Source organism: Mobula birostris, chromosome 12 (genome assembly GCF_030028105.1).
Source record: "Mobula birostris isolate sMobBir1 chromosome 12, sMobBir1.hap1, whole genome shotgun sequence".
Lineage (NCBI taxonomy): Eukaryota > Metazoa > Chordata > Chondrichthyes > Myliobatiformes > Myliobatidae > Mobula > Mobula birostris.
In genome coordinates this window covers 36,230,058-36,256,979 of record NC_092381.1, presented here as the reverse complement: position 1 = coordinate 36,256,979, position 26,922 = coordinate 36,230,058, and the positions used below count along the sequence as shown (strand labels likewise).

The following is a 26,922-nucleotide window of genomic DNA, read 5'->3' as shown; positions in this document are numbered from 1 at the left end:
AAAGCTGTTCAAAATTGTCAGCACAGCTCAGTACCTCATGGAAAACAGCCTCCCCTCCCTCCTTCCACCTCTTGCTGCCTTGGTAAAGCAGCCAGCATAATGAAAGATTCCACCCACCCCAAACATGCTGTCTTCCCATTGGGCAGGATACAACACCTTGGATGCACGTATCACCAGATTCAAGCACAGCTTCTATCCCACCATTATAGACTACTGAATGGTTCCTTAATACAATAAGATGACCTCTTGAACATTTATGACCTTGCACCTATTGTGTACCTGCACCGTACTTTCTGCATTCTGTCAATTGTTTTACCTGGTATGACATCAATGCACTGTGTAATAAATTCATCTATGCGAACAGTATGCAAAATAAATTTTTCGCTGTACTTCAGTACATGTTACAATAACAAACCAACTCTAATTTCATAAAAGGCTGCCCTTGAGAGTGGACATGCAGCTTCTGTGTCTTCGTCTAGAAGGTAGAAGAGGGAAAAAGAGTGGCCTGGGTGCTACTCGGGGAGTGATTTTATTGTGCTCCTCCTTTCCATTGGCAAAATTAAGTCTGATTTCACCACTGGGGAATCAACTGGCTGTGAATTAATTTATTTTGATATGTATCACATTGTACAGCACCATCACACCTTCTCCGGAAGGTTTGCTCACACAGCAAATGTTTGTGCCCTGTTGCCCATGGAGAGGGAACACGTGATGATGATACAAATAGAGCCTGCTGCAAATGATGGGTATGTCAATGCAGATAATATTATTGTTTAGCATTGCGTATTTTAGAAAATTAAATATTACCTTTATTGTGTTACCAGTTTTCAGTGCTATAACAGGAAAATTGTTCTTTAGAAAGTAAAAAAATAGATTTAAAGATCCTGTTTTGAATTATAATTTTCTGACTGATGTTCAAAACACACAAACTCGCAAACTCTATCACCCATAATAGTCCATTAAAATTAGATGCCTATTAATGCTCAGTATCTATTACCTTTGTGAATGGTCTAATTAAAATAACACAACCAAATTAACATGATTTCAGGTCTCTCTGTTCAACAAAATGCAATGGCAAAAGCACAGTACAATTTCTCAGTACGATACACTTGCCTACAGCACATTCAGATTCCAGTTGGCCATAATTACTGAGTGCTAATGGCTAGTTTCTGAAAATTAAACATTATGTGGAAAACAAAATAATGTGAATTCTGTAAATCTGAAATAAAACACAGAAGATCCTGGAAAGATTCAGCAAGCCAGGCAGTATCTATGGGTAAAGAATGAGAATAATGACTTTTCAGCAGATTGCAGATAAAGCGAGTTGTACGATGCAGAAAAAGGCTGGGGGAGGAAAGAACAAAATAAAACTTATCAGTGGGTTCAAGACAGGAGATGTTAAATGACAAAAGGAACAATGGTAAAAAGCTAAAGAAAATTATAGGACAAATAAGGAATCCAAAGATGGGAGTGGATGAAATGCACTTGGGTATAGCAGTATTAATATCTTGACGATAATGTATCATGTGTATCATGCCGTGACCAGGCACTGTCATAAGTGAATAATCTACCAACACTCCTCACTAGGACAATGTCTGAACAATCACTTAGGTGCGTTTTGTATTCTACACAGTCCTGCGTGGAATGTTCTGGCTCTAACGAACCAATGAGGCAGAGGCTTGTGAATTCTGCAGAAGAAGGCATTAAATATATTTACATTTTAATCTTCTCATAGCTTGTAGTTTCATCATTAATGAAGATCTGGGAAAAATTGACTACAAATATATGGAAATAATGTCAGCTTAGGAATTAAGTGTTTCGAGACTTCCCTAAAACAGCCAAGGACAGACAATTAGTAGTGATTTGAAGGACTGAAAGAAAAAGATGGGCCTTCAGTCAAATATGTTAGAAACATTGTGATAAAATTTATATTCAATTGGACTTGGACTTTGACAAAAATTAATATTGTTCAGAAAGATTGCCACAGAGTTGTAGCTATCACCTTGGAGACCTGTGCTGATGGCAAGTTGCCCAGAGCAGCACCAATAGATCAAGACTGCTTGCCTTCATGTGGTGTACTGGTGCAATAAGCTTACGATCAATGGCCAATCGTTTGTCAGGTGGTGAAGGCACTTGGAGAATCATTATGACTTTTTTTTACAGTTTGCAGCATGAAGAGACCTGATAATATCCCCATGGAAGTGTAAAACATTGTTTAAGCCAAAGGTTTCAGCAGCACTGCCTCCAGTGTGGTCATTGCAGTAAGGACGCTTTCAAAGAAATCTTAATTCTGTTTTAACTTGGATTGCAGAAAGTAATCAGAGATTTTACATTTTCTGTGTAGGGTAAGAACTTTATTTTTGTGGTATTTTTTTCCCATATAGTTTTAGTTTTTGCACCTCAGTTGAATATTGTATTGCATGTAAGTCATACTTATTAAAGTTTTCATTCATTACAAGTTTCTCTTAATGAAGGAAGGATGAAATGATAGATATCTAACCTTACAATAATCTGTTGAAAAGATATTATTTAGGAAACAATTCAAGAAAGGTGGAATGCTTCAATGGAATGGTTCTATTGTGGTTTTAAATAGTTGTGAAACCATGAAATACGTATTCATATGTTCTGTAAACTTTCACATCTGCATTATAATGACAATGCTGTGTATTTAACTTCCAAAACAATGAGCTGTACAATGCTCTATGTTACTCTTCATATTTCAACAAATGACAAATTCGAAATCTCAGTAGCATTGTCAGCAGATCAAGATGAGTCTTGGTATTTTGACACACAGAGGATTGGAAAAAATTGGATCAAGTCATTTGTAGTGGTGACGACTTCCACTGCTACCAGTTTAGTTCAAATCTAACCTGCAGCATAACCTGGAAGAGTAGCAAATCTGGCTAGTAGAGGGAATAAGATTGCAAGGTTTTGGCTCAGTTAGAAGCCACTGAAGACAGATGTTTATACATTCTTGTCCCTGTCTGGCACTTGATCACATAATTTAGGTTAAACACAAGAGATTCTGCAGAAGCTGGAAATCCAGGGCAACACACGAAGTGCTGGAGAAATACAAGTCGGACAATGTCTATGGAATAAACAGTTGACACATCATCATTAGTAATTTAGGTTAATGTCTTAGTAGAGGGATAAAGAGTGCGTTTTATATGGAACATTCGGGTAGATGCTATAGATTGCTTGGCAACGTTTAAAGAAATCAAATTTCTAGTCTAATATTGCTTTTTCAACAAAAATAGTCAAACGTATTTTTTGATTATGCATTATTTTGTGTACAAATTGACAGCCATATTTGCCCATTTGACCATCAGGTCATAAACAAAGTGGTTCAGTCAGGTTTCTGACTGAACTGGTTTACATCTTGGGACAGATAAATCCTGGGCCGAGTCTACAACAGGTTGCACTTGTGCTACAACTAGCTGTACAACATTGTCACCTCTTTTGGCTCACACACCATATTCCCTGCCATCACCAGAAATTGGCATACAAAGTTCTTTCTACATCCTTCCATTCAGAATGTGGCCATGAGCTCATCTTCAGCCTCAGATGCCAACATCCCTGACCAGTCACTTAGACACATCAATTCCACCTCATTCATACATGATTCTACATCCAGTATCTGGGTCTCATTGATGCCATAATTGCAATTTTAAAGTAGTTGCAGATATAAGAGGACCTGCAGGTGTTCGTATGCAAATCTTTTAAGGAATTGGTTATCAAAGTGGGTATGAGTTCCATTGCTTTATAAAAAAAAAGGTTAAGCTACAAAAAAATAAGGAAATTATGCTAAACCTTTATAATCCATTGGTTAAGCCTCAGTTGGAGAATTAAGTTCACTTCTGCATAGTAAAATTTAGGAAGGTCTTCAAGGCTCGAGGGTGCAGAAGCTATTTACCAAAATAGGAATGGGATAATTGATCAGTTATGTGGAAAGCTGGAATTGTTCTCTTTAGACTAGAGGAGGTTAAGAAGAGTTTTTTTTAAGGTGGTCCAAATTGTGAAAGGCTTGATAGAATGGACAGAGTAGAAATTTGAAGAAGGGTTAGTAACCAGACATAACTGAGCAGAAACACTTCCTTTACATAGTAGTTTGTAGTGTTCTGGAATGGAATGACTGCAGGGAATATAAACACAAAATAATCTGCAGATGCTGGGGGAATTTAGCAGGTCGGGCAGCATCCGTGGAAAAGAACGGTCGACGTTTCAGGCTGGAACCCTTCGTCAGGACTGTAGAGGGAAGGGTCAGAGGCCCTATAAAGAAGGTGGGGGGAGGGTGGGAAGGACAAGGCTGGTAGGTTCCAGGTCAAAAACCAGTAAGGGGAAAGATAAAGGGGTGGGGGAGGGGAGGCAGGGAGAAGATAGGCAGGAAAGGTGAAGAAAGAACAGGGGAAAACACAATGGATAGTAGAAGGAGGCGGAACCATGAGGGAGGTGATAGGCAGCTGGGGGAGGGGGCATAGTGACATAGGGATAGGGGAAGGGAGGGGGAGAGAATTACCGGAAGTTGGAGAATTCTATGTTCATACCAAGGGGCTGGAGACTACCTATACGGTATATGAGGTATTGCTCCTCCAACCTGAGTTGCTGAACTCTTCTTCTGTCGCCTACGTCTCCAAGCCTACTTCTTTGGCAAGGATTCCCCTCCCCCTACTGAGGACCCCTTCTCCTGTCTTCAACCCTCCTCCTCCTCCTGGACACCCCGCCCAGGCCTTCTACCTGCACTCGATCTTTTTATCTCCAACTGTCGCCGAGACATCAACCGTCTCAACTTCACCACTCTTCTCTCCTGTTCCAACCTCACTCCCTCTGAACGCACTGCCCTCTACTCTCTCTGGACTAATCCCAACCTCACCATCAAACCCGCTTACAAAGGTGGTGCCGCAGTAGTCTGGCGGACAGACCTCCACCTCACTGAGGCCAAACGACAGCTCTCTGACACCACCTCTTACTTACCCCTGGAACAGGACCCCACCAAAAAACATCAAACCATTGTCTCCCATACCATCACCACCCTTATCAACTCCGGAGACCTTCCATCCTCAGCCGCTAAACTCCCACACCCCGTACCGCTCGGTTTTACCTCCTCCCCAAGATCCACAAGCCTGACTGTCCCGGTAGACCCATAGTTGCTGCCTGCTCCTGTCCCACCGAACTTGTATCTGCCTACCTGGACTCCATTTTGTCACCCATAGTTCAGTCCCTCCCCACCTACATCCGGGGTACATCCCATGCCCTCCACCTCTTCAATAACTTCCAGTTCCCCGGTCCCAACAGCTTCATTTTCACTATGGATGTCCAATCCCTATACACCTCCATTCCCCATCAAGAAGGCCTCAAAGCCCTCCGCAACTTTCTGGATAATAGACCTCACCAGTTCCCCACCACCACTACCTTCCTCCAGTTGGCGGAACTGGTTCTCACACTCAATAGCTTCTCTTTTGGCTCTTCCCACTTTCTTCAGACCAAGGATGTAGCTATGGGAACTCGCATGGGCCCTAGCTATACCTGCCTCTTTGTTGGTTATGTGGAACAGTCTGTGCTCCAAACCTATTCTGGTACTGCTCCCCAACTTTTCCTTCGGTACATTGATGACTACATTGGTGCTGCTTCCTGCACCCATGCTGAGCTCGTCAATTTCATCGACTTTGCTTCAAACTTCCATCTAGCCCTCAAATTCACTTGGTCTATCTCGGACTCTTCTCTCCCCTTTCTCGATCTCTCGGTCTCCATCTCTGGAGACAGACTGTCCACTGACATCTTCTACAAGCCCACTGACTCTCATAACTACCTCGACTATACCTCTTCCCACCCCACCACATGCAAAAATGCCATTCCCTATTCCCAGTTCCTCCGTCTCCGCCGCATCTGCTCCCAGGATGAGGCTTTCCGTTCCAGGATATCTCAAATGTCCTCTTTCTTTAAGGATTGTGGTTTCCCTTCTGATGTCATCAATGATGCCCTCACCCACATCTCCTCCATTTCCCGCGCTTCGGCTCTCACCCCATCCTCCCGCCACCACAACAGGGACAGAGTTCCCCTTGTCCTCACCTACCACCCCACCAGCCTCCGGATCCAGCATATTATCCTCCGCAACTTCCGCCACCTTCAACAGGACCCCACCACTAAGCACATCTTTCTCTCTCCACCCCTCTCTGCTTTCTGCAGGGATCAGTCGCTCCGCGACTCCCTGGTCCACACGTCCCTCCCCACGGATCTCCCACCTGGCACTTATCCCTGTAAGGGCAAGTGCTACACCTGTCCCTACACCTCATCTCTTGCCACCATTCAGGGCCCCAAACAGTACTTCCAAGTGAGGCAACACTTCACTTGTGAGTCTGTTGGGGTCATCTATTGCATCCGGTGCTCCTGGTGCGGCCTCCTCTACATCGGTGAAACCCGACGCAGATTGGGGGACCGCTTCGTCAAGCACCTCCGCTCCGTCCGCCAAAACAGACAGGATCTCCCAGTAGCCACCCACTTCAACTCTGCTTCCCATTCCCATTCGGATATGTCCATACATGGCCTCCTCTACTGCCATGATGTGGCTAAACTCAGGTTGGAGGAGCAACACCTCATATACCGTCTAGCTGGTCTCCAGCCCCTTGGTATGAACATAGAATTCTCCAACTTCTGGTAATTCCCTCCCCCTCCCTTCCCCTATCCCTAAGTCACTCTGCCCCCTCCCCCAGCTGCCTATCACCTCCCTCATGGTTCCGCCTCCTTCTACTACCCATTGTGTTTTCCTCTATTCTTTCTTCACCTTTCCTGCCTATCACCTCTCTGCCTCCCCTCCCCCACCCTTTTATCTTTCCCCTTACTGTTTCTTCACCTGGAACCTACCAGTCTTCACCCTCCCCCCACCTTCTTTATAGGGCCTCTGCCCCTTCCCTCTACAGTCCTGACGAAGGGTTCCAGCCCGAAACATCGACCAATCTTTTCCACGGATGCTGCCCGACCTGCTGAGTTCCTCCAGCGTGTTGTGAGTGCTGTGGGGAATGTAGGAGTAAATTCAATTGTAAATTTCAAAAATGAAATTAATAAATGAAGACAAAATATATGACAAGGCTGTGAGGAAAGAGCAGGAAGTGAGATTGATTGGATTTCTTTAGCAAGGAGCTGGGACAAGTTCAACTTGTGGAAAAAATTACCTCATTCTGCACTAAATCACATGCTCTCTCTCTATCTCTCTCTCTCCCTATCTTTTCTTGCTTAGACTAGTTGTTGCAATGAGCAAATATCAAGCAGAACAACCTGACGCAGAAGGCTCAGCATATTTCATCTCCTTCCTCCTTATATTGTTCTTTTGTTAGAAGTTACAAGACAAGTGGCAGAACTCTCTCATCTGGAAGACCCATTAAGTTTCTTGTACCTCTTCATGCACTTCTTGCAACTGTAGTTGCACTGTTCACAAGGTGCCCATTACAAACCTTTTACCAATGATTAAAAATAAGTCACATTCTTCTTTGTCTCCCTCAGGAAAAGTTTCAGAAAAAAATAGTTAACTGTAGATTTCTAATTGTTCTTTGTGTCTTTTTATCAGTGTAGTTTTATGGTCTCATTATCTATTGTCACATAAAATAGAAAGATCTTTAGTATGCCACTGCACCATTGCTACACAACCTACCCTTATCTCCACAATTACTATAGGTAGTTTTGGACTGCCCCATAATCTTTTCTTCCAATCCACTGTAATTTGGACATTGTGATGCCCTGTTCAGATTAAAGCTATCACAGGCTATTGCACATTGGGTGATAACCAGAGAGTTTTGCATTCCTCCCGATGGAGAAGAACATCATGCATTGTATAGGAAAGATGATCAGACTATTTCCCAAGACCACTTTTACCTCCTAACCCCCTATCTGTTTTGCAACATTCCAGATCTCTAATGTCAGGATTTGCAATGAGGTCAGTACTCAGGTCAATTTGAAGTCTAAAGTTCCACTCGTTCAAAATTCCAATAGTAAACCAGACCACAGGACTTTCTGAGCAAAGGCGTTTTCTTCATTGCATTTTTGTTCAACATATTATATTGCTAAATGAATGGACAAGTTGAAACATTACTAAAGCATTTTCTTTACCTGTTGAAACATGTCAGCTTCCTTTGATTGCTGCAGGATTGTGATAGTCTTGGCAATAGTGATTAATTTAACCCAGTATGGGAAGTACAGTAGAAACTGATCATCTCAGGACTAGCCAGCTCATAACTGTACTTCATGTACATCAGTTCCCTGGAGCCCCAAAATTCACCCAGATACATCTGTTTACCCATGAGTTTTTCTGCAGTGAATGAAATCTTTTTCTGCGTATTCAAATGTTGGGTTTGAAAAAGGTTAAATAATTTTGACAGCAATCCTCTCCTTGCCAGTGTTTTCATTCCATTTGGTGAGAAAATAATGAAACTTTATTAAAATTCTCCCATTCTCCCTTGTGCTAGAACCCTGGCATTTGCATCTTAGCATGTTCTGCTCCTCAACCCATCACGATGCCAAACTCTTATTCCATCACCTCTGCACCTAACCCTCTCCCCTCCCTCCTTCCCAGCCACTGATAATCCCCTTCTTCTGCCTCAAGCCATCCTCCTCCTCTTGGATACACATCTGCCCTCTTCGAGTCTCTTCATCTCTAACTGCCAACAGGACGTCAGCCATTCCCATCACCCACTCAAACCTCATCACACACTCCAAGCTAATCCCACCTCACTGGCAAACCCGCAGACAAGAAGACAGATTATTCACTGATATCTACTACAAACCCAATGACTTCCACGGCAACTTCAACTTGAACCCCTCCCACCCTGCCACTTGTAAGTATGTGTGTTCCCATCATGAGGACTTCCACTTCAGGACATCTGAAGTGTCTTCTTTTTTCAGAAAATGGGTTCCATCCACCACCCCACTGTTATTGCTGGAGCCTTCACCCACATTTCCTCTACATATATCTGGAAATTCTGCCCTCACCACATTCCCCTGCCCCTCCCACCCCAGTCCTCATCATAACAGCCCATCAATCAGCACATCCAACATATCCATCCCTCCCCAGGTACTCACCCCTGTAACCACCGTAAGTGTTATACTTGTCCTTGTCCCTGCACCTCCTCCCTTATACTATATAGGGCCTCAAAAAGACTTTCCAGTTGAGACAATTTTTTACATGTGAACCCATTGCTGTTAATTATTGCATCCGGTGCTCCCTGTTCAGCCTCCTCTACACTGGTGAGACCCAATGCAGATTTGAGGATAGTTTCATCGGCACCTCCGCTCTGAACACCATGGCAGATAGGATTTCCCAATGGCCTGAAATTTTAATTCCACCCCCCCCCAACACACCCCTTTCGCACACTGTCTATGGTCTCCACTGCATGGTCATGTCCAAAGAACGATTAAAAGACCAGCCACCCATATTCCACAGGGCATTCTCCAACCTACATGCACATTGAATTCTCAAAATTCAACAACAGCTCCCCTCTGTCCACATTTCCTTAGTTTTCTTTTTTATCTTTTCTGCTGATCCAATTGGCCTCTATCAGTTCATTCCCTCTCTCCTCTCATCACACTCACTCCTTCCACTAATTCCCCTTCCCATTTCCTTCCCTTTATTCTAACCCTCATTACCCTCTCCTATCAAATCCATCATCTTCAGCCCCTTGTTACTTACACCTATCACCTCCCAACTTCGGACATCACTCCCCGCCTCATCTGCCTATTACTTCCTGGATCAACTAATCACCTGCCAACTTGCTCCCCCCTTCCTCCATCTTTTTATACTGGCCATCTTCCTTCCTTCTTACTTTCCATTCCCGGTGAAAGGTTGACTGTCCATTTCCCACCATAGATGTTGCTTTTTCTGTTGATTCAGTCTCCAGCAGTCCCTTGTATTGCCAGTTACTTAAAACTTTTGCAATGCAGCTTTCTGTGAAATAATTTTTTTTTTAATTTACCACTAGTATGGCTATTAGTTGTAAATCATCGCACAACCAAAGCAGCTGCTCATTAAAAGTGAAAGGTCGCTGACCAAGAGTAAAGCTGGTGTTGCAGTCGGCTACTGTCATAGAAACCGCATAATTTTGGATATGAAAGTCAAGCTGTCTGTGCAATGAAAACCCACAACGGTAATGTTATGCCTTAGCGATGAGTTGAAAATGTGATCTATGTCTAATAGAAAGCAAATGTGGGGAGCTAACATGCAAATACAGTCAATCAACAGTGCAATCTTCTGAGTAGATTCTTTCTTACGGTATCAAACATTACTGCAAATTTCCTACAGAATGGGGAACATCTCCCCTGAGTATGTCAAGTTGATAGCACTCTCATCTCTGAGTCAAAAGATTATAGCTTCAAATTCCATTTTAGGCACTTGGTACAAGAATCTAGACTCACACTTCAGTGCACGTGGACTACATTTGCATGTACAGTCTTTTTTAAAATAAAATATAATTTAGGCCCTGTTTTCTTTTTCAGAAAATGTAAAAGAACCTACTGTACTGTTTTGACAAAGACCAGGGAGTTAATGGGCTTGCCAATACTCATGCAACTTCCTTCTCATTCAACTACCAGTCCATGCTATAGAAGGCTATAAAACAAAGTCAGACTATGTTGACAACAACAGCACATCCCCTCCTGATCAGCTTAATGCTTTCTTTGCACATTCTGAACCAAAGGGGATGGGAACCCAAACCCGAAGGCCTCTAATGCACTTGAACTCAGAGTCACCATTGTGGACAATCAGTCTTCTGGAGAGTGAACCAAAGGAAAGCATCTGACCCAGACAGTATCCCTGCCATTTCCTTAGATCCTGTGCAGAGCAGCTGGCAGGATTATTTACAGACATGCTTAACTTCTCCCTGTTTCAATTTGAGGTTCCCACCTGCTTTGAGGAGACCTCTACCATCCTGTTACTGAAGAAAACTAATGTGCCTTAATGATGCTCTGACATGCACCATCATGAAATGCTTCAAGAAGCTGGTCATGGCGCGCACTAACTCCAGCCTCCCAGGCAACTTCAACCCTCTACAATTCGCCTACCACCAAATCAGGTCTATGGCAGATGCCATTTCCCAGGCCCTACGCTCATCTCTGGAGCATATAGACAGTAAAGACACCTATGTGAGACTATTGTTTACTGACTACAACTCAGCCTCCAGTACTATAATTCCAAGCAAACTCATCTCCACATGCCTAGAACTGAGACTCAACACCACCTTCATGACTATCCACAACCCCCCTACACTACACCGTACACTGTGTGACTAGACTCTGCCCTAACTCCATTTACAAGTTTGCAGATGATAACACCTAGTGGACTCTCTCTCAAATAATGATGAGTTGGAGTACAGGAATGAGATAGAGAGCCTAGTTACATGGTGTCGTGACCACAATTTTTCCTTCAATGTCAGCCAAAGAGCTGGTCATTGAATTCAGGAAGAAGGCAGTGTGCATATCCTGTCTATATCAACAGGGCTTCAAGACCCTAGGAGCGAACATCATCAGTAGCCTGTCCTGGTCTAGTCATATTGATGTCATGGCCAAGAAAGCTCACCAGCATCTCTACTTCCTCAGGAGGCTAAAGAAATTTGGCATTTTTCCTTTGACCCTCACTAATTTTTATCGATGCGCCATGGAAAGCATCCTATCTGGGTGAATCGCGACTTGGTATGGCAACTGCTCTGTCAATGGCCGCAAGTGTTTTGGGCACAGTTTAGCACATCATGCAAACCAGCCTTATTTCCATGGCTCTGTCTATGCTTCTCATTGCCTTGATAAAGCAGCCAGCATAATCAAAGACTCCACCTAGCCCTGACATTCTCTCTTCTCTCCCCACCCCCCCCCAAATTGGGCAGAAGATACAAAGGTCTGAGAACACCTACCATCGGGCTCAAGGACAGCTTCCATCCCACTCTTATAAGTCTATTAAACTGTTCCCTAATACAATAAGGGTTCTTGACCTCACAATGTACCTTGTTATAACCTTGCACAGACTGCCTACCTGCATTGCACTTTCTCTGTAACACTTAATTCTGCACTCAGTTATAATTTTACTTTGTACTACCTCAGTGCACCATTGTAATGAATTGATCCATAGGAATGGTATGCAAGACAACTTTTTCACTGTATCTCAGTACAGTTGACAATAATAAACCAAATTACCAATAATCATTGAAATAAATATTTTGTCTGATCATAAGGAGCAATGGATTACTAAAATGTTTCTTAATTGTGTCTCAGTCTCATAAGTCATGACACTGACCATGCTTCCAGCATGTTCAGGACACCTTGTACAACGTAACAACAAGCATCTTTCTCCCTGTGGCACACATATTAATTATCAGCTATTCTATCAAAACAGCCATAATTATCCAAGCACCTCACACGTCTCTTATCTGTATGCTTCCTTAGTTCTTGTAAAAAGGCATTTTGCCTCTGGAAGAAGAAGGTCCAATCTGTCTATCTCTCTCCAACTTTGAAGGGAGTGATCAGCTCAGGTAGGGAGAGAGAGAACCTTATTCAAATTTATCCCTAATACAATCACAAGCAAACACACACACACACACACACACACACACACACACACACACACACACACACACACACACACACACACTTCTCTGCCACTTCTCTGCCAAAGAATCCTGGAAGTTGCCACATCTAAAAACTACAATCTTATAGACTGAACTTAGTCTCCATACTGAAGTCATGCAATCATAGAGTTATACAGCTTGGAAACTGGCCTTTTAGTCCAGTTGGCCTACAGCTGACTGAGACACCTAACTAAGCCAGTCTCATTTGCCCACATTTGGCCCATATCCCTCTAAACCTTTTCTATCTACAGTATGTATCAATCCAAGTGTTGTTTAAATGTTGTTCATGTACTTGCCTCAACAACTTCCTTATTCAGTGCATGGTTCAGGGCAATTAAAACAGGAATACTCAATGTAAATCAGCTGAATGAAAAGAAAATTCAAGAAGACAGGATCCAGAGATTAACATGACTCAGCAATAGTCAGTGTTGTACGATTGATGATGTGATATGAGCCAGTTCTACAAAGCTGGTACTTTGTGTCAGTAATATTAAGACATCAAGGTCTTCAGAACATGGGCGAATAGTTTAAGGAAGGTTAACGACAAGTAATATCCATGTTTTTGGCATACATATGATGATGTCATTTTACCACATATGACCCTTTATATGTATATTCACATACAAATACAAGTCGACCAGATAACAAATAGGTTTGGTTTTTATGGACATACATAAATCAATTTTGTCTGTAAATTATAAAATACATGAAATCACACAATATGGTAACCATAAATCTACAATATTCTGATGAATGGCATCAAAAGTATATAAGACTGACAAGAAAGAACAACCACTGAAAGAGGAGAGAGAGAGAGAAGGGAAACTAGTCCTGCTGCTTGTATACATTAGACTTTGAATTTAATAGTATCCTGGAAGATTGATGGTATGTAGGTTTGTCCGCAAATCATTCATTCATAACCAGAAGACAGCCTGTATTTAATTTTCCTTTTTAACGAATTCAGGAATTAGAGGTTCTATTTGCAAAATTGTTTTATCAGATGCTTTTAGGTCATGCTAAATGTGCATGTGTCTCTGATGTTGATTTTACTTCTTGACCTTCTGAATGTGTGACATCCTGACTCAACTTGTTGGTGACTCATCTTCAGTAGTTGATTTTACATACACTTCTAGGAGAAATCCGTAATCACATTTTTCTCCAATCTGTAGTCATATGTCACTTGCTGCAGTATTTGGTCAACACAGGCGCTCCGAACTTTCCCTCCGAGTTGCACAAAATATTGTTTCATATTGGATAATTATACCATTTATCAACATCCCATTTGTCATACTTGTTCCTCGTTCTTAACACTCTCACTATCTTGTGTTACCTAACCTCCTTCCTTTTGCCTCCTCGCAACAAATTCTTGAAATGAGACGTGATTTTGATTTTGCTTCAACACTTGTCAACTGTTGGCCATATAACACCCTTAAATATCCCAAATTATTTTCAAGCTTAACAATCATCTATGAATTGCATTTACAAGCAAATATAAATTTGTCCACTACAAAGATCTTACAAAAAGCAATCAAATTCTAAACTGCTTTTGTTGGTAGAGATTTAGTGATTAATGCTGAGAAGATGAATTCTCCAAACATCTTCAGTCAATGCATGAGGGCACCTGCTACCATCTGAGTGTGGCTTCCCTAGTTTAAAGACTCTGCAAACTGAACCATTGCAATACTCACTCAGTAACAAGAATCTGCACTGGTATGTTAGTCTGAATGCTTGAGAGATAGGTGGAAGCTTGAACCCTATCACCTTCTGGGTCAAGCGTGAGAGTACTATCACTTAGCCAATGGCGTTAGCAAGAAGTCAGTAAGGATGATTCCTTGGACACTAGGTATAATAAACCCATCTTGTTAAATGTAACATTTCCACCTACAATTGGAATGTGGAAACATTCAGGAGCAAAGGGAAGAGAATGCAACTGTCTAATTACAACTTCAATGATACTAATATTGAGCAAGGAGGAGCAAAGGTTCCCTGCCGTCAACATGTCAGCAGTTCAGAATAGCTTGAGACTGAAATCAGAGGCTGCAAAATTGCGAGAAGATTGGTTTACATTGGAATTGAAACACAAACTATAAGTTTCCAACTATCACTATGGCTTGCTGATAACCTGTAATCTATCCAGTCCCTTAACTGTTATTTACGTTCTGAGCTTCTCTCCAAAAGAATTCTGAATATACAATGTTTCACGCTAGAGAGTAGGTGCATAGTCCTAGCTGTCAATTTTTCTTCCATACCTAGATAACAAATGGTATTCTTAGCTGTACAAAAATTGTAGTTCTAAAATCATTCTGTCTTCAGTCTACTTCAGTGGAATGACAGCACAGTTAACAGGGACAAAAAATCTGATTGATTAACCAGTTTACCACCAACCATTCAGCATCCCCCATCCCCTATCCCCCACAACCCTCATAAATCACTACTTCTCCCAATGCAAATCATGAGCACAGAATGTGTCGTACAATCTGATTCAGATTAGCTAACCCACTCTGTTGCCTACCTAGATCCTATACCACAGCACGCAATCATTTGAAATTCCCCTTGAAGTTCACAACTACAGGGAACTTGCATAATTTTCACTGCTGTTTCAATTTCCTAGCTCCTTGTAGTTGAATGTGTGGAAGATTCTTGCATTCTGACTTCTGATCAGGTGACGCTTTTGCAATTTTTGGTTAAAACTGTGAAGAACTTAAGGATCAAGAACATCTCCATATACTGTACATTTACATGTATTAGACAAAAATTAGGAGCGTGTGGCTCTAGGATCTGGACTGAATTCACACCTTGCAACACACAGAGGTGTAGAATTAAGACAGAAAAAATATGGTGATCATAGAGTGATTCACTCTGCGCCACTATAATACTCTTTCAAAGATGACTCAAGAATGCTGTTGGCAGACATTTATAAACACATTCCTTTCAAACAGAGAATAAAGTACATTCTGGGCTTGAATTTTTTGAGTTTTACCAAAGAAAACTAGAGAAATACTCGGAAATGTCCATTTATCAAAAAAATCTTTGTTACTTGCTTTTTCACAATAAAACTCTGCAATTGCAAAAGATTTGACAATGTCAGTCATACATTCAGCTTTTCAAATTTGGGTTTTGTACATGGCTTATTAACCAATTGTATTTGTTTGTTAGTACCTAGTTGAATCATAGTCAGTGAATTGGGGTGTAACAAAAACCCAGATTAATGAAAATATGGATGTAAATGGCTACTTTGCCTGTTAAATTATTGTCATTGCTAATTTACTGCCCAATTATCATCAAAACAAAAACATATCCAGAGAAGCACACACAAAATGCCAAAGGAACTCAGCAGGTCAGAGAGCACCTATGCAAATGAATAAACAGTCAATGTTTCGAGTTGAGACCCTTCTCAGGACTGGTAAGTGAGGGGGAAATCAAAAGACAATACACACACTCAGTGGCCACTTTATTAGGTACACTTGTACACCTGCTCGCTAATGCAAGTATCTAATCATCCAACCATGTGGCAGCAACTCAATGCATAAAAGCATACAGACTTGGTTAAGAGGTTCAGCTGTCATTCAGACAAACATCAGAATGGGGAAAAATATGTGAATCTAAGTGACTTTCACCGTGGAACGATTGCGGGTGTAAGACAGGTTGGTTTAAGTATCTCGGAAACTGCTCATCTCCAGGGATTTTCATGGACAATAGTCTCAAGAGTTTACAGAGAATGGAGCAAAAAAAATAAATAAAAAAGAATATTCAGTGGGCAGCAATTCTGCGGGCAGAAACACCTTGATAATGAGAGATGTCAGACAAGAATGGCCAAACTGGTTCAAGCTGACAAGAAGGTGACAGTAAGTCAAATAACCACGTGTTACAACAGTAGTGTGCAAAGCATTTCTGGATGCACAACACGTTGAACTTCGAAGTGAATGGGCTACGACAGCAGACAATGACAAATATACACTCATTGGCTGCTTTATTAGATATAGGAGGTACCTAATAAAGTGGCCACTGTGTATATGCCTAAACATTTTATCAACCAAAGATACGTAATCTTGTTAAATTCTGTCGGTGTCTGAATGAACACACCTAAATTGCACTAAAAATTAAAAAAAAAACAGAGAAAATATTGTCCTATTTTTGTTGCATGAAACAGGATCTTAAAGATTTTTTTAAAAAAGGAACAGGGCTAGAATCATTTAGATGAATGAAAGTTTATTTATGTTTTATCCTCCAGGTCAACATACTCTTCAATATGACAACTAAGCACATGCCTTTATCTCAAGAAAGCTTAGCTAAATTCAATCAAACTCTGACTGAAGATGGTTTGGAACCACGGCCTCGTGCAACCTCTACTTCTACCCGTAGAAGTTCTCAGACAATGGATATTCACGCTGGCAAACATTATCCACATTTGAAGAATGCGGAAGGAAGAGCACATATGTCGTCCAGAAAGAGCTCCGTTATAAGCAATGTGAATATACCATTTTCTCGTAAAGGCTCTTTGCTGCTGGGCAAAAGGCACTCCATGAGCTGGATGACCTCTGGTCAAGTCAGTTTCTCTGGACTGCCTCTGTACCAACCTATCAGAGAAGTAAGCTATGAAAACACATACAAGGTTCAACCAGATGAAGGCTGCAAGTTTAATGCCACCAAAGTCCAAAAGATCTTGGAGGCCATTCTTCCAAGCTACCTGGCTGACAATAAATACAATCCTGTAACATCTGTGCAGCTGGTGCAGAGTTTAACAGACCACATCAGATTGAAGGTGAAGGATATCAATGCCCCTAGATATAAGCTGGTATGCAATGTGGTGCTGGGCCAACTCAATGACCAGGGAATGCAAATTGTCAGTCGTTGTCTGTGGGATACATCGACTGACAATTATGTGACAGCCACTTTCAAAAACTCCTCACTTTTTGCTGTTGCAACTGTATATGGCTTATACTTTGAATAACTAACTTATCTGAATGTACAATCATGCTTAAAAGGATATTTACAGAGTGATTTACTCAGTCAGATAAAACATAATCCTATAGCTGAAAATCAGTATTTAATTTTTAATTTAATTATTTCCATATTAAATATTACTTATGATAGTTGCTTTGTTATGCAGAAATCACTAGAAGTCATGTAAAGGCTCCATTTGACAGATGATATATACAACACTATTAGAACTCACCCATTACTCAACACTTCCCCTGAAGAAACAAAGGTGGAAGATTTAGAAGAGAACTTATCCTTCATATTTTGAGTTATTTCCAAGCCGAAGAATGACAATGAGGTAAACCTGAAAATAAATTGCCAAATCCTTCCTTGGACGGAAAATGTTTAGTTACCAAGGGAGGGGCGACTTAGTTGGTGCATAGGCACCTGTGCATAATTCCTTGCAAGTTAATTCGTATTTTATCATTTACTCATGACAATCAAATTCTTGAACGCACTAGACGCTATGGCCAAAAATTAATTCAGTTTTTGTTACAAGCCAAAGAAACAAGCAAGTAACCTTATTTTGACATTTACAAAATCAAGATACAATTATCAATCACTAGAAAATAGTCACTGGCTTAAGGTAACTTTTTCTCCATTTTCTCATTTCTTGCAATAGATTAATCTTTTGATAGGTTATTTTTGGCACTTTCATTTAGGTTGACATAATGGAAGCCTAACTTTCCAGCCTTGCTGCTCTCTTTGCCAACATACTGCTTATTTTCCCGAAGCATTTTATTGGAGGAGTTCCACCATACAATCTCCCAGTTATCTTACAGATGCTTTGCCTTCTAATTTTCAGTATCTTTGCTTACACGTGATGATAAGCAAAATACCAAGGATGGGTGATTGATACAAATATTTAGTCCCAAACACTAGAAATGTTCATATGTTGCTAAATGTACCTGTAAGTCTACTAAATGCTAGACTAGACTTCAATAGTGAAATTATGAGGAAAGGGCACAAACTAGTTAGTAGTTGCTAGAATTTAAAAAAAAGGTTATGGTGACATTTGGTTGAAGTATGCAAAATTTTAAGGGGGTCTGATTGGGAGATGGATAGTCAAAAACTATTTCTACTAGTTAGGAAGTGTTGAACTGAGGAGCACGTAATGAAATATGTTCATCCATCAGCTGATGCAATCCAATAAGTAGCCTTAAGGATTGGTGGGATTTGACTTTAGATCTTTTAATTATTATACCTATATTTTAATTACATAATATATATTTAGTGTATAGAGAAAGTTTGGTTCCGGAATTTAATGATTAATAATAAAGAAAGAATTAGAGATTGCATGACGATGGTGTATAACCAAACATATCTACTGTGTTTACTGATGCTGTGTTAATAAAGGGTTTTCCTCTGTGTTTCTATTTATTGTATATTTCTAAACCCTTCTGCTACATTTTGCCACCATATTATGCCTGATGAAAAGTCTAAGTGTTCACTCATTGTAAACAGACAACTTCAAATCAGCAGTATTTTTAGTAATGAAAACTTATCACTGTGCTGAGTATCTGAAGTCTTTTGTTCAGAAAGACCTATTTAGAGGTCGTGGACATCAAGTTCCTACATGTGCAGAAATTGGGAGCAACTGTATCTTAACACATTCATCTGGTTAGCCCCACTCCTCTGGTTGGGTGCTGGATAACGAGCAAGTTCAGCTATGACAATCACTGCTTGCCCATTGAGGACAAAACAGGATTATAGGAACATGAGGTCAGTCTATTCACATATTTGCTCTTTCATTACATTAGATCTTGACTAACCTATAGCTGGAATTTACTTAAACACCCTGCATCACAGTGAACAAAAAAACATACCATAGAATTGTTGTGTACAATAACCTCTTCAATACTCTGACATGCAAAAGAGCAGCTTCACCAGATTTATGATGCCACACTGCTGCAGAGTTAAGATGGACAGTGAATTCCATTTATGTGGGTACATGTGTGTATTCCTGTTGTCCAACTAAAGCTTTCAAGGAATGAATATTTTACACATAATAGTTGATAAGTTGCTTAATCTGAGAGCTTTCCTGTCAAGCTACATTGGAGCTCAAATTATTACCATATTACCATATGTGAGAGTGTATGTTTTCACATGAGAGTTTGCTTTATGAGACCCATGAATAATCTGTTGGGTTGTTAATGATTGAAATAAGTGAATCAAATAGGTTAACTTTATAATGAAAAAAATGGGAGAAAGGAATCACAGAAATTAATGGCACAGATGGAAATATTTTATCAATTGTGTCCACCCCAACTAAAAATTCCACTTCCCACCTCTTAGAATAGATTAGATTGGATTAACTTTATTTGTAATATGTACATCAAAACATAGAGTGAAATATGTTGATTGAGTCAAGGTGAGTACAGTCCAAGATATGCTGACGGAAGCCCAATGTGCCACCATGCTTCTGACGCCAACATAGCATGCCACAACTTACTAAGCCTAAAGTACATCTTTGGAATGTGGGGGGAAACCCACAAAGTCAAAAGGGGAAAGTACAAACTCCTTATAGACAGTGGTGGAATTGAACCCGGGTCACTGGCACTGTAGTACCACTCTGACACCATGCACTGTAGTATATGGCTCCTCAAGTGTTGTTCCAGGAACATTTTAGATATGGTGACCAGTTCTGCCCATCACCTTTTTCAGGTAGAGTTCCAGAGCTCCAGCAATCAGTGAAATTGTTTTAGCAACCCCTTTTGAAACTTTCTGCTAACTGACAATAAAATGTTTCGGGAAAATAAGCAGTATGTTGGCAAGGAGAACAGCAAGACTGGAAAATTATGCTTCCATTATGTCAGCCCAAATGAAAGTGCCAAAAATAACCTATCAAAAGATTAATCAATACCCACTAATCTCTGATCTCGCTGCAAATGGAGACAGATCCTATCTGTTTGTGCTGTTTAGGTATTCTCATTTATATCTCCCCTCAGTCTCCATTGTTCCAAAAACAACAATTGCCTTGACAGTTTTCCTGGTAATTATAATTCTTCATCCAAGATAGCAGCTTCAGAGTCTCCTCTCTGCATTATACATCCTTCTGTAATAGGAATCAAACTCTGGAGATCCCAGAATGGAGCAGAGTAAATATAAAATTCAATTCGATAATTCATAAAGAATGTGTGTAAAATTTGGCATGTTTGAATCACTTTATTTCAACACTTTTCCTATTTAAGTTTTGTTTGAGAGATCCGGAGGCTTGGCAAGTATTCAGTGTGAGTGTAGGCAAGAGGACATTTTATAGATAGATAATATGCTTCTCACAGCTTTAATTGTTGTAATTATTCTAAACACGAGTCAACATTTATCTCCCTGATACGAACTAGTCTTTAGGTTCCAGAGGATATCCATTGAAGGTGAGATGAAAGTCGAAGGGAAAGTGGTCAGCACGGTAGCCTAGCAGTCGGCGCAGTCATTTGACCATGGCAGAGATCAGCACTTGGGGTTTGATTTCCGCCACTCTCTGCTCTCCCCTTGACCCGCACAGGTTTTCTCCAAGTGCTCCGGTTTCCTCCCACTTTCCAAATACATACAGTTAGGGTTAGTGAGTTGTGGGCAAGCTACGTTGGTGCCAGAGGCATAGTGACACTTGCCGGCTGCCCCCAGCAGAGTGTGTCACAAAATGACGCATTTCACTGATGTTTCGATGTACTTGTGACAAATAAAGATGATCTAATCTAAAGATGTCAGAGCAGGGATTTTATACAAATTGGCGGGTGCCTGGAATGTATTACCTAGGCTTTTGGAGATGCTGATGCAATGGGAACATCTTGAAGACTCTTAGATAAGCACATTGATGTAAGAAAAATGGAGCACTATGTGCTGTAGAGGAGGGAAGGGCTTCATTGGTTGTGGAATAGGTTTATATAGGTCAGCATATAATCATGGGCTGTACTGTTCTACATTCTATGGTAAACTTAGAAGTCATCTTATATATGGATCTTCACACAAACAAAATATTAGTCAATAATTTGATTAGTGGGATTAGGATGAAGGACAATTTTTCATCCATAACAAACTTGGAGGTCAATGAACACTTTCTGTGCTCTAAATTGATATTTGTATAGTTTTACCCTCTACTTAATTAATTGTTCTAAAGGTGGACCATCATCGTACTAATGTACTGTTGCTTTGTTGTGTCTAATCCTGAAATTTCAGTGTTGCCTTCCCTCCCAAAGTCTGACTTTAGCCCAGAGGCCTAGTTGAAAAACAAGCAAACAGAACAGTCACAAAGGGAAAGGGCATTTCAAATCAGCATCCATAATATTTGATTCAAAGTGGTAGAGAATCTTTGTCACTTAAATATTATAATAGCAAGAAAAATGATAGGAATGTAAACTCTCCTCAGCATCTGTGAAGAGTGCAAAAACCAAATATAGTTCCTTTCACGATCTTTGGTGATACTCTATGGTTGGCTAGCTCTCTGGTTTGTATTCACATAGAAATTACATCAATATTTACACAGTTACTAAATGATCCTAACGGTGGAAACTTGCACTTACACATTCAGTGAGGTTTTCAGGTCAGCAATGCCCCAGATGATAATAAATTAGCACAATGTAGTACCACTAACTTTTATCATGTTGTATTTTATCACAATTCATAGTATTTGAATTGAACTTTAAATAATTTTGCAATTCAGTCTAGTAATTCATTGCATTTATGTTTGAGCAGCTTCAAGATTTATGACATCGTGCCTTGATCATTTTGAATGAGGGATGGAGTTCAGTCTGACTCTCCTAAACTATGAAATAAAAGAAAGAAGAGCAGCATTTTTTATGAGCAACTAGTTAGGCCATTCAATTTGAAAATAGCAGAAAAGTAAACTATGTTATTCAGACCAAACTATTGCAGAGTGTAAGATACAGATAACACATGCCCTTTGATAGTAAATACAAAGTAAAACAAACTCAGGTATCTGGTGTGTGAACATAAAGCAACTTCAAGAATACACATTACCATAATGTCCAAGGATATTATGAAACTTTCCTTTCTAAATCATAGCTAGAAAATTGGAATGTACTTCAACGATAAAGCATACAGCACGGTACAAAAGCAAAGATATAATGCTCAAGCTTTATACTGTTAATTAGACTATGGAGTATTATGTCTGGTTTGGACATGAGGAGGGAATTAAAATGAGATTAACACAGGATTCACATAATTGGTGGTTGATTGTCAATGTGGATTCTGTGAGCTGAAGGATCCATTATCGTGCTGTATGCCTCTATTTTAGGATCATGTGGCCTGACAATTGTATCATATCTAAGGAATGCAGGAACTCCACGGTACGTGGGAAGACTGGATAAACTGGCTTGGCTTTAACTGCTGTAAAATAAAGAATGATTTAGCAGTTGTACAGGATCTTGAACTATCCATATAGTATTGAACGACGAAGGCTTCTCCAAGGTCAATGACAGAAAAAAAAATTATACCCAGAAAATTAAGAAAACAACCTGGGGCAAAAACACTTAAAGAAATGAAGCAAGTTGCTGAGATCTTGTATGCATTTACACTAGTTTTGCTTGAACCAGCACGGATAACTTCAGAAACCTCACTGAATTAACTTCGCGGCCTATGGACTAATTTTCAAGGACTCTGCAACTCGTTCTCAGTATTATTTATTTTCCATTTGTATTATTTGCATGATATGACTTCTTTTGTCCATTGGCTGTTTGTCAGTCTTTATTATTTATAGTTTCCATAAATTATATTATATTTCTTGCCCAGAGAGACGGCAACCGGGGCAGAACGGGCTGGCAACCCAATCTGTGTCCTCTGAGAGGAGGACCCCCACAAAAGCTACAAGGAATCTAAGGGAAAGATACCCCCAGGGGTGCCCGAGAGGGGGGGAGGATGAGCACCCCAGTTGGATGGACACAACGACATCAGACCCAGGCAATGAACAAACGACGATGAGGAAGTAGTGTGCATGTGGCAAAATCTGCATGAACGATCGCGGCTTGAAGATCCACCAAGCGAGGATGAAGTGTTTGGCGGGAACAGGAGCAGCACAACGTGCAGTTGTCCAACCTGGTGAGACGAAGGAGGGGCCAGGCCCGGAGTCACCCCATAGTGCCCGGAACCTCCAAGTGTTGCAAACTAATCCCTCTAACATGAAGTCTAACAGGAGACAGATCAAATGGCCTGCAGCTAACATGACTTCACTGTGGAAGCAGTTTGATGAAGATGTTAACCAAATTCTGGAGGCAATGGCGAAGGGAGGGGTTGATAGGAAGCTGCAAGCCATGACAACAATTATTGTCAGTATCGCAGCTGAACAGTTCCCAGTGGAGATTAGTTGTTGGGGATTCGTAGCCCGTTCCTTAGTTAGAGCCTTCAGCATTTTGGGCATCGAAGGAGGGAGGAAGAGGAGAGCCACCCGCAGTACCACCGATGCGGCAGAGAGGGCCTCAAGATGGCTGTGGCTCAAAAGTGGGGAGCCATAGAGTCATAAGTAGCTAGCCACCTGGACACAAGCTGGGGTCTGATCAGCCCCGGCTGGGTCACCTGGAGGAGGTTGTATGATGTTGAAAGACCCGAAACACCCGATGATTCCAGGAACATCACTGAAGATGTGTCCAGAAGCATCAATAGATGTATGTACACAGCAGTATTTTAGTTTTACATTAGTGGTTTGGATAAGCACATAACAAATAAACCAGTAAAGTTTGCGGATGACAAAATTAGGGGGATGTGCTGATAACAGCAGAGTCAATACAGTTAGGTCTAAACAAAACCCAGGTGTGGGCAGATGGCATTTAGTGTAAGCAAATGTGAAGTATTACATATAGGAAGTAGAAATATTAGATATAAATATAGAATGGGGGTGTCTGAGTTAGAAAGTGCACTGTGTGAGAAGGATTTGGGTGTCTTGGTAGATTCATCACTACCAACATCCGGACAATGCACAGAAGTGATTAGGAAGGCTAGTAAAATGTTGGGCTATATAATGTGCTCAGTGGACTTCAAGTCTAGAGGTGTTCTCTCTAAGCTGGATAATGCGCTTCTGAGGCCTCACCTGAGTACTCTGTACAATTTCGGTCTCCATATTTTGTGAGGGATGTGGAAGCACTGGAGAGAGTTCAGAGAAGGTTGATGAGACTCATTCTCATCGGAAGGTTGACAAGAGCTATGAAGGAAGATTGAAAGAGTTAATATCTTTTTAGCCTTAGATGTAGAATGAGAGGAGACATGATAGAAATGTTCATAATCTGTAAGGATATAAGTAAGGTGGATGCCAGCAGCTACATCAAAATTAATCCGTCAATGAGGATACAGGGCCTTAGGTGGAGACTGGTTAAAGGGAGATTAGGAAGTATTTCTTTACAGTGAGTTGTACACACAAGGAACAAACTTCCTAGTTGTGTATTTGAGGGTAGTACCTTAGAGACTTTCAAATCTAAACTCAATAGTTATTTTAACACAATGTGAATAGGATTTGGCAAGCTTTGTTGGGTCAAATGGCCTGTTCTTGTCAAAAATGTTTAGCGTTCTAATTTTCCTGTAAATGCCTGCAAATGAATCTCCAAGTAGTTCTGTATATGGTGACATACAAATTCATAGTTTGATAGCTAATATACTTGGACTTGACTTTGGTCAAGAAATGCAAAATGCCCCTATAGAAAGCCTTCACTTATTTCAAATACTTGTGTTTTACTACAAAAAAAGAGCAACTTTTTTATTGGCAATATTTTCCTTGGGGCATTCAATGTAATAATAACACAAAAGTAAATTATTCAGACCAAATTAGAGAATTGGAAAATACAGATAACACATGACCTTTGATAGTAAATATAACACAAAATAAACTCAAGTGTCTGGTATGTGACCTAACCAGCCACCTGACTAGGCCACATTTGGAGTAGCGTCATAGTCATAGTCATACTTTATTGATCCCGAGGGAAATTGATTTTCGTTGCTGTTGCCCCAATCAAGAATAGAGTATAAATATAGCAATATAAAACCATAAATAAGTAAATAGTAATATGTAAATTATACCAGGAAATAAGTTCAGGACCAGCCTATTGGCTCAGAGTGTCTGACCCTCCAAGGGAGGAGTTGTAAAGTTTGATGGCTGCAGGCAGGAATGACTTCCTATGACGCTCTGTGTTGCATCTCGGTGGAATGAGTCTGTGGCTGAATGTACTCCTGTGCCCAACCAGTACATTATGTAGTGGATGGGAGACATTGTCCAAGATGGCATGCAACTTGGACAGCATCCTCTTTTCAGACACCACCGTCAGAGAGTCCAGTTCCATCCCCATAACATCACTGGCCTTACGAATGAGTTTGTTGATTCTGTTGGTGTCTGCTACCCTCAGCCTGCTGCCCCAGCACACAACAGCAAACATGATAGCACTGGCCACCACAGACTCATAGAACATCCTCAGCATCGTCCGACAGATGGTAAAGGACCTCAGTCTCCTCAGGAAATAGAGATGGCTCTGACCCTTCTTGTAGACAGCCTCAGTGTTTTTAGACCAGTCCAGCTTATTGTCAATTCGTATCCTCAGGTATTTGTAATCCTCCACCATGTCCACACTGACCCCCTGGATGGAAACAGGGGTCACTGGTGCCTTAGCCCTCCTCAGGTCTACCACCAGCTCCTTAGTCTTTTTCACATTAAGCTGCAGATAATTCTGCTCACACCATGTGACAAAGTTTCCTACCGTAGCCCTGTACTCAGCCTCATCTCCCTTGCTGATGCATCCAACTATGGCAGAGTCATCAGAAAACTTCTGAAGATGGCAAGACTCTGTCCCACTATAGGATGTCTTCTCTTTGAACATTGCAGAGGAGATTCACCAGGCTTTTGCCAGCATTGGAGGTTTTTTTTAGTTATAGCAAAAAGTTGGCTCGGCTGGGTTTGTTTTCCCAGGGAAAAGTGTAAACTGGTAGAAGTACCTAAATCATTAGCCACGTAGGACTAGATGCCAATATCCTTGTACCATAGTACAGCCATAGCTTAGATTGAGAGGTGTTTAAAAAGAACAACTTGAGAGATTTAATTAAATGTGCAAAAGAAATAAGTTATAATTACTACACTTAAGTATTTAGACAGACTTGAATAGGCAGAGAAGGATACATTCTACATGATAGCACATGGGATTAGTGTAAATTAGCATGGACAAGGCTGAAGGACAAAATGCTGTTCTATTATAACTACTGACTAAAAACCAAAATCAATTAAACTTTGATGAATTAACTGGTGTTTATTGCATTCTGGTTTTGACATCCTCAGCAAGCCAAACATTCCAACTTGCCCTCAAGATGGAAGTAGAACTGCTGAATGATCTTTAAATTGGCAAATGGAGGCTTTCTCCAAATTCAT

At 40.8% G+C, this 26,922-nt stretch overlaps 1 protein-coding gene across 1 annotated transcript; it reads left to right on the top strand.

Moving 5' to 3' along the window:
• The first annotated feature begins 2,143 nt into the window (after window positions 1–2,143).
• On the top strand, window positions 2,144–18,923 carry LOC140206304 (dynein light chain Tctex-type 5). The gene is made up of 2 exons (XM_072274638.1): window positions 2,144–2,345; window positions 16,825–18,923. Exon 2 carries the CDS (start codon window positions 16,843–16,845, stop codon window positions 17,542–17,544), a length of 702 nt encoding a protein of 233 aa, XP_072130739.1. The 5' UTR covers window positions 2,144–2,345; window positions 16,825–16,842; the 3' UTR covers window positions 17,545–18,923.
• Window positions 18,924–26,922: the final 7,999 nt, after the last annotated feature.